The 9430-nt window shown below is 41.2% G+C and overlaps 1 protein-coding gene across 1 annotated transcript; it reads right to left on the bottom strand.

Moving 5' to 3' along the window:
• Positions 1–467: 467 nt before the first annotated feature.
• On the bottom strand, positions 468–8056 carry LOC307077472 (complement factor B-like; the record flags this gene model as incomplete). Its single annotated transcript, XM_079738900.1, has 18 exons — positions 468–656; positions 774–823; positions 1355–1484; positions 1648–1745; positions 1860–1936; positions 2162–2339; positions 2428–2536; positions 2627–2739; positions 3505–3636; positions 3740–3817; positions 4038–4166; positions 5478–5628; positions 5748–5890; positions 6233–6319; positions 6428–6607; positions 6898–7086; positions 7617–7826; positions 7999–8056. 18 exons carry the CDS (start codon positions 8054–8056, stop codon positions 468–470), a joined length of 2301 nt encoding a protein of 766 aa, XP_079595026.1.
• Positions 8057–9430: the final 1374 nt, after the last annotated feature.

Raw genomic sequence — 9430 nt, forward strand, 5'->3', positions numbered from 1 at the left:
GCAGCGCTAGCTTGCCTGGCGTCTTCTCCCACCACAGCTGATTAAGTAGATAAAGGTTTTCAGACTGAATCAGCAGTATAATGTCTGCATATGTGCTCATCATGTTAATGCTTCTTACTCGGCCTCGAATGTTCAGATGCGGTCAGTGTATCTAAAGCCCACCCACTGGAGAGGAAGAGCTCAACTCCAACAAAAGAGGAGATCCAGAATGTTCTTTATCTGTAATTTTATTTACGGGTCAACAACCGTCTTCAAAGACCACTGGTGGTGATTGCTGATACAGAGTTATACATGTTAAGCATAGCCTGGTTTATCATTGGTAGCCTATTCAATCTTCAAAAATGCTACCCATAAATAACCTATAATAAAGCGTTGAACAAAGCATTCCACAAAATCACATCTTATTTGTACTTATTTCACATGAGGGGTATTTCTCATCCGTTTTCTTTGACATTACGCACCAGCCCTTACAATTTCCAGTTATCAATGAATTCGGTTGGAGCTAAAGTTTTGTCCCCGTGGGCCATGGTTGAGTGAAGAAAGTCGACTATCTTGAAGAGATTCAAGTGAAAATCTCTGGAATAGTCTTTTGATTTCACAAGTTTCCCTTCATAACCCGCACACTCATTATCCGTTCCCCAGCTGACTAGAGCAACCTAAAAAGACAAAATATATATTGCAAAAATAAAGTAAAATTTGATAATTAGTTTGTGTTCAACAAATTCAACCTTAAATATAACTTGATTTGAAAGTAATGCTAAGTATGTGATTACCTGTATGGTGCGCTGGTTGTAGTCCCTAAAAACCGCACCACCAGAGTCCCCTGCCCCCCAAAAAACAGGCAGAAATGTATGTCAGTACAACATGTACTAGTCACAGTTACCCTAGCGACCATTTTTGTACCATCTTGGTTTGAGTGTTTGGAGGCAAGATGGCCACTGGGTGAATAAGGCCAGTGGGCCTTAGTTAATGTCATATACTCAGACCATTTAAATCAATAATTTACAAAACAAATACTTGATAGTTCCCAGCAAAATAAGTCCCAACAGAGGTGGGGTTAAGAGATATTGTGCAGCATAATAAACATCTTCATGACAACATTTCCAGCTGAGTGTCTTTTGATCCTTCAACATTTGATATAATTCTAGCAGTTTTGAGAGAGTAACGAGAGGGAGGGGTGAGTAGAAATGTTCACAAAATTCAGACTAGAGCTACCAATCGCAAATCTATAGTATTGTACCTTTAATTTGTTAGTATTTAATTAGAAATATGTTTTTGTCTCTTTTTAATTCCTATTCCTGTTACACCCTAATATGTTGGTAGTCTGGAATGAATAAAAAACATCTTAACCTACCTTTACATGCTATGTGGTCCACAAAAGGTGTAATACCACCTGTGCACAGGAAGTTGTCTGTCACAAAGTCATGTATTTTTTCTGCTGTTACGTTTTCTAGTCTTGTGGCTTGCTTGATACATGGGTCGCGCTACATTTCAGAGTGGGTAAAAGAGTGAGTGTTTTTTTTAGGTTTTGTTTCTGAACTCTCAGACAAGCAAAGTTGTTTCCTCATACATCACACGCACACATGCATGCAGTGACATATTCAAAAAATCATGTAAAAAGATATTTATGACGTCGCCAAGACTCACATTTTGGCCCAGTTTTGCTACAACGTCTTTTTGTTTCACGTCCTCATGCCCAGTCAGGAAATGCAGTCTTTGGTTGAAGTCCTTCAACAACAACTTCTCTAAATGGAGTAATAAAATAAAGATTAGGCCTATCAACACTGCTAAGAGCACATGAGCCTTTTGGAAACACGTACATTTTTATCAAAGTGAAATCGCTGAGTGATGTTTTGAACCTTGATCAGTGCACTTTGCATCCGAAGGCAAACGAAGGGCCTGGTTCGTTTCCTTGGTGCAGGGTATGCAAATGGGTCTAGAACAACAAAAAAAAAGTTTAAGCAGCAAGATTGTTCTTAAAGTCCTGGCTTTATGGATGATTAAGATTCGAAGCGCAGAAGGGTGTCATCTTGTGTGTGTGTGTGTGTGTGTGTGTGTGTGTGTGCGTGCGTGTGTGCGTGCGTGCGTGTGAATAAATGTGCTATATAAATGCAGGCTATTTACAAAGTGCATGTGTACTATGTAATGTAAATAGCCTCACTTGAGATCTGTAGTGAAGTTCAGATCCTCCTTCAATTGAACAAGAGCTGCATCATAATCATAAAATTCATGAATTCCTTCCTCCACTTTGGCTTTGATGTTGTATTGCGGATGAATGTAGTATTTCTCCACCTCTTTGACTTTAAGAAACAGAAAATGAAGATACAAGACATAAATAGCTAATTTTAAAGAAACGCTTTGCAAATTCAACGCCAACATAATTGAAATGGCTTCAAATTGATCATGTTTTAGTTTTTCCAGCCTCACTCCCTTGCTTTACGTCCACTTGTATGTTCTCAGGAAAGTCCCCAAGGAAGCAATGAGCAGCAGTCAGGATCAATTTAGAAGAAACGATAGCGCCAGTGCATGTCTTTGTCTGAAATAAATAATTAATGAATTAATAAAGACATAAATCATATGTGACATACTTTATACCATGTATCTGTATCAATGTCTAACCCCCTACCTGGTCACCTCTCAGCATGGTGAGCTTCACATTCCATGGATATATTAAACTCTTGGAAAGATTGATGTCGGTCATCTTGTGCAGTCCACATAAACTGACTACGGCTTCGTCATCTGCAGGATCAGAAACATTTGTATCATAGACGTTTCAGTAAAACTCAGAACCATGTTTGAACAATGTTATTATTGAAATCCTTATATGAAAGTGAATAACTGCATATATTGATTGAGTGAGCCTTTCATATATCTCTTTCAACAGCTCCCCTGGCTCTATGAAGCCCTAAATTAATCAATATATTGAAAAATTCTGTCTGTAGGGAAAGATAAGGCGGTTCCCCGGGCAGGCATGTGCCCAGCCCCAGCTCCAGTCTGGGGCCATCTCTCAGCCTCACTACTGCATTGCCTCCACAGGCTGGGCTACGAGGTTGGGCTGCTGTGAAATCCCAGCAGACTGTTTAAAACACGGCCCCTTGCCTGGGACTCAACCAACCAAAGCATGCACATATGCCTCTGTTGGTGTCACTCTGTGATAATACCTCCAAGGGTGCACTCGACTGGTTCCCTAATGCCGCATCAAGCCCATTCTGTGTGATGATGGCATTGAGGGTGGTCACTGGTGCTGTACTGGTTCTGCGGCTGACATCCCACATTTCCTACGACCAAATGTGTGGAACTAAATCACATTCCAGACTTTAACGCGTGGTTGTCCTGCACTGGTATCTGGATGTCTCTCACAACCTTCCCCTGAAGACTACTGCTACCCTGCGCTGGTATCTTCTTGAGTTCCATTACAGCTACACTACTATGGAGAATGTATTTGGAGCTTGGGAGGCAATTTAATGATCCCCTTTTCAAAATCTTATTTGAAAGAGCACTTACCAAATATTTCATCAAACATTGTGTCCAGTTCCTCTTTCTGGATTCTAAAGAAATGTCTCCCCCTTTCTCCCGTGGCGAGAGGTTGGAGGTCCAACTCGTATATCCTATCTCCAACAGCAAATATGTAAACATCTAGAACATGGAGAACAACATGCAACACACTGTGGTGATAAAATTGCATTTTGCGTTCATGATGCACAAACTTTGAGCTGTTAAATGTGTTTTGGTGTCCTACCCAGGTGGTCTTCTTGTTTAATGGTATTCTTTATTCTTTGTAGATTAGCCAGTGGGGAGCCGCCCATGTTATAACCACCTATGATGAGATCAGTCCAACACAAAGTTACTCTCACTTGTAGGTCGTAGCTCGGGGGCCAATTTCAAAGGGAGTAGGCCTACAATAGATCTTTATGTCAAACTCAACCACAAATAAGTTGGTTGCCAATGGTGCAGAGACAGACAGACATATATCATTGCAGTGAATTCTCTTTTCTGTCATCCTTGTGAGTAGTATTTTTAAATAGAGGTGGAATTACCATCGGTAAATATTAAGATGATGTGACGAAGATCTTTAAAATCGTTCTTTGTGTCATTTTCGATGATGTATATTTGTTCTAACATATGTTTGAAGACTTTGTTTAGATCAGTCCCTGTAGCCCTGTTATCTGTGGAAAAAGGTGACACACGCACAAATTCACACGCATGCACGCACACACATAAGACACAAACCCACATACACACACACACAAAGTTTATAAAATGTTGAATATAGCCACATATTTAGATAATAATAACTAACTTTTTAGTAGTCAAACATGTCATGATCTCCCCTCAGTCATCTCATGCTCCCCTCTCAGTCGTCTCATTCACCTTATGCCGCCTTCAAAACAGCTCGGATGTTCGGAAGCTCTAACGTGTCTTTACGTAAACCTTCCCTTCTTCCGAAATAAGGGTGTTCAGCAAAGCCTCTTAGAAGTTCGTAGGCTATGACATAAAACCGGAAAACAGATTGTTCTGGAGACTAGACTTCACAACAACAAGTATGGGTCCCGCAGTGACCAAATTGCGCTTCTTTGCTGAATCAGATGAATCCGTTTTTAGAACTGCATGCGATGGTTGAACATGAGCGAGAATTTTTCAGGTGATGTTTATAATTGTAAGCTATAATGTATCGTAATGCAAATGTTAGAATGGGTTTTGAGTTTGCCTCTTAGTGCTTGCTGCCAGTTCACTTTAGTCTATCAATGAAATGGGTGGCCATTGTTGTGCCGTGATCTCGGGAGACTCGGGTAGCTTTACTTCCGCACGAAACTCTGAGCGAAAACAACAGAGTGTTCAAAGCACTTTCTTCTGAGTTTAGGGTCCGAACCTCCCGGAAACTCTGACCGTTTTGAAGGCGGCATTAGCTCCCAGTGTTTTTCCACCGGCCCCTCCTTCTTCTCACCTGCCTGCTACTCTTTGCCATCAGTCCAACTCTCCTCACCTGTTGCACTCAGCTGCCTCTGATCACCAATCAACCCGGTATAGAGACCCTCCTTTCAGTTCCCTCAGTGCCAGATTGCCCTATGTCTTCCGTACTAGCCTCTCAAGCGGTTTCCGGACTGATTCCCCGGTATTGACCCTGCCTATCCCCTACCTGCCTGCTCCGTCTCTGCCCTGGTGATCGCCCCTGCCTTCCGCCCCTGACAACGGATTATCCACGCTGCCTGTCCCCTACCTGCCTGCTCCGTCTCTGTCCCGGTGATCGACCCTGCCTTCCGCCCCTGACAACGGATTATCGACCCTGCCTGACCCCGACCTGCCTGTTCTGTCTCTGTTCCGGTGATCGACCCTGCCTTCCGCTCCCGACAACGGATCCTGCTTGCGCCCTGCCTGTCTTCTGTCTGCTTGTTTCTGTATATAAAATGCATTACCGACTGTCTGCCTGCCTACGTGGGCTGCATTTGGGTCCTCTCCCGATCCCTTACAAAACATACCTTTTATTTTAATATTCTTCAGATCATCCAAAACAGCTTCAAGTGTTTTCTTATTTTCTTGATTATAATAATCAAGAATGTTGGAAATAGGCAATAATTCAGAAGTGAAAAAGAGGATGTCATAGTTTGGGGAGACAGCATACGATGCTACCTGTAAAATGTAATAAACATGATTTACTGAAAGCGTTTTGGGTCACAGCTATCACCAGCAAACAATATATACACTATTTGTATATGTCACATATCATGTGTATGTACATGTTGACTTACCCTTTCTATAAATGCCTTAACCATTTCTGTTGATTTGTTTATGTCCTCTTTGCTGAGACTGTCAGAAATATCCACGGCGATGTACATATTCAGTTTTCTTCCATCTTTTGTAATCGTTATCTTTCTTCCCTCTTGTATGTCACCTGAAATATATTATGTTTTTGATGACATGCTCCAATTTAATTAAACTTATTTGATTAAATAATGTTAAAATTGGGTTGATTTAACTCAATTCAAAATAAATTAAACTCAATTTAGCAGGTATTTAGTAATGCATATTTCTAACTTAGACTGCAGATATAATTTTTACCATCCAGAACATGTGATTGCTTTTTCTTTCTCTGCAACTAATCATTTGCCGAGAAAGATAAACAGATGAAATGAGGGATTTGCACCAAGATTTATGTCTTGACTAAGGTCAAAACAAAAAATCAAAACGCAGCTCATACTGAGAGGAGAGAGCGTAAAGCAGATGGTTCTCTTACCGACTGACATCGACTCGGTCAGACTCTGCTTCATTGCGCCCCCAAACGCTTCACTGATATCCGATGCAGTGTCATACGTGTACTTATCTATAAATCAAAGGCGTAATGCCATCCATGATTATCATTACATGACATAAATACATGGCCATACACAGACTCTCTCTGGTCTGTACCACACACTAAGCGCTGGCTCACAGAAGCAGCTGGGCTCCACTCCAGACCACTGGCCGTCAGCTTTGCAGGTGCGCACCCTGGAGCCCACCAGGTACATTAAGCTGCTGGTACAGCTGTACGTCACCTGGTCATCATAGTCAAAATAGTCCCCCGAGCGGAAAGTTCCCGGGGGAATGCCAGGGTCCGGGCAAGGGTTACCTGCTGTCAATCAAGAACAAAAACAAAAGAACGATCAAGACAAGAACATAAAATAACTAGCACTAACTGCTATTTAACTAACGAATATCTAAATCATTGACAAACACGGAATAGAAGGGAGATGGAGTTGAAATAGAGGCAGAGAGCAAGACAGAGAGACACCTGCAGGCAGACCACCAGATGACTGACAGACAGACAGACAGACAGACAGACAGACAGACAGACAGACAGACAGACAGACAGACAGACAGACAGACAGGCAGCCAGCCAGGCAGGCAGTACTTCTTAGTTACCATCATCACGACTACAGATCGGTGTGCTGCCACTCCACTTTCCGTTGGCCAGGCAGACACGTTTCACCGACCCGTGAAGTCTGTACCCAGAATCACATTCATACATCGTCTCATTGTCTATGAAGTATCTTTCCTCAGAAGGGTCGACTACCCCGTATTTCAGAACCGTTGGGTCAGGGCATTCCACCACTGCAAAAAGAATATAGAAAATAAATGTACGCCTTAACACCTTCATGACCTGTCGTTATCAATGTCCAACCCCTAACAGTTCCTTCATGACCTGAATCTGTAGTCACTGTCCAACCCCCAACTGCTCCTTAATGACCTGTCTATGTAAGCACTGTCTAACCCCTGCTCCTAAAGACCTGTCTATGTAACCACTGTCTAACCCCCTTCGCTCCTTATAGACCTGTCTCCTTAACCAATGTCTAACCCCCTTACTGCTCCTTTATGACCTTTCTCTTGATTCACTATCTAACCCCTGCTCCTTAAAGACCTGTCTCTGCACCAGTCAAACCACCTACCCGCTCTTTAAAGACCTGTCTCTGTATTCACTGTCTAACCCCCTACCCGTTTCATAAATACCTCTCTCTGTATTCACCCCCAGCCTGGTTAGTTAAAGGTTATATCTGAATTCACTGTAAATAACTCTGGATTAAAGTTTCTCTGCAACCTTAATGATGCAACAGAATGGAAATATACCATCAAAATCTTCTTACATCTACATATCTGGCGGATGTCCCTTTCTCGTGACGGTAGAGGCCTCCATCTGTTGTGAAGACACTGGCGGGTGTGGGCAGGGTAGGGGAAAAAACCATAGGGGCATTGATAGATCAAGGTACTGCCAATTTTCAGACCCTGAGTGAGAATGTAATCCCCACCCTCTATCCCCATGCCTTCTTCAGTACAGTCACACCAAACACCCGCACCTGCCAACAACAAATCAATAACCCAGAAATGAGTTGATAGATAATTCTACGGAACCTAAATAACCTGTAAACTGACATTCTTCGTAAGAGTTACATTCGACAACTTGTGTTTAAATGTCATGAAATATTTTCTTTCATCAATAGCGTATCAATTGTCCTCAAATTGGCTTACCCAGAATCATAAGGTTTAAAACTGTAGCAAGCCATCGCCAGTGAACCGATAGCTCCATCTTCTCTACTTTGACAAACGCTGAGGGTAACCCGCACATTTTATACAAAACGAGTTGGTGACTTATTAACTGCGTGGTAAATACTAGGAGATCGATGCGTATCTATTTGCTGGCCATTCTTTTTCGGGATACGTTGCATCAATGAACACTTGACAGCTGGGATTCAAACACCACTGACTATCCTTATATAATCAAAAAAAAAGGTTTATTGTTAATAGAATAACATAACAATAATTTTGTCTAGTCATATCTATGTGACAAGACAACATTGTGACTATCTACTAAGATAGTCACAATGTTGTGACTATCTTACAACATTGTGACTATCTTAGTAGTCACATTACAACTAGTTTATTCAAACTAGTTGTAATATATGCATTCTTTGTTGATCAATGATTGAAGAGTAATATAAAATCTAAAATCATTTTGGATTCAAGCACAACAATTTTGGTTTCATTTCATTACTTCTTTATCTAGTTTATATGTACTGTTTATCCTTCAATATATACTTGGGTGCAAACAAGTGCAGAGTACAAACTTCAGTCTAAACTTTACTTTAGCTAATTTCCCAGTTATTTTATTGACCTCAAACACACACACACACACACACACACACACACACACACACACAACCAAACAAAGTCTCTTTTGCTCTCTTCCTCTCTCTCTCACGCACAGTCTAAGAACAATCTGCATGCATAGGCTTACGTTCTTAACTAGTGGATTTAGAACCGTTACAATATGATCCGGCATTAGAGGAGGCTGCAATTTCAGTACCGATGTCCTAAAACAGTATTTCTTGGAGCCAAGTTTTTTTTTAAGATTGAACTACAACATTCTGTTCAAGTACTTTTAAAAGTACTTTAAGGTAAAGGCAAATGTTTATTCCACTCATATGCTGAAACTGCAGCGTCCTCTATTGCAGGCACATTCATGTTCTACTTGGTTCTGTCTCAAAAGAGGTGCCCACATTCAGGCCAACCAACATAAACATACTGTCATAATATGGACACATAGTTGACATGTACAAAATCACTGTTTAATTATCATTATTTTAAAAGGTGTTATGAAGGATTGCCAAGCATACATGCCGTATCAAAGTGTTGCCCATCAAATTCATTGAGTTGACAGGCTGTTCATCGCTATTAGGTAAAATTGTTAGTTGACAGTGAGTAGAAGGATTCTTTTTAATGATATAACGCAACTTAAAGACACAAGGCGGAAGCGTCCAAGCGAACACCAACACCGAGACAAATTTGGAAAAGCTGCTTTGAGATGGGTTCTCCATATAGTTCCACAAGGGGAAAGTTACAATACAGAAAGGAAATTAATCTAATGAACATGACAATACTTTGCTTATTGATTTGGCCTAAA

The sequence above is a fragment of the Pollachius pollachius genome, assembly GCF_949987615.1.
Source record: "Pollachius pollachius genome assembly, chromosome: 6".
Lineage (NCBI taxonomy): Eukaryota > Metazoa > Chordata > Actinopteri > Gadiformes > Gadidae > Pollachius > Pollachius pollachius.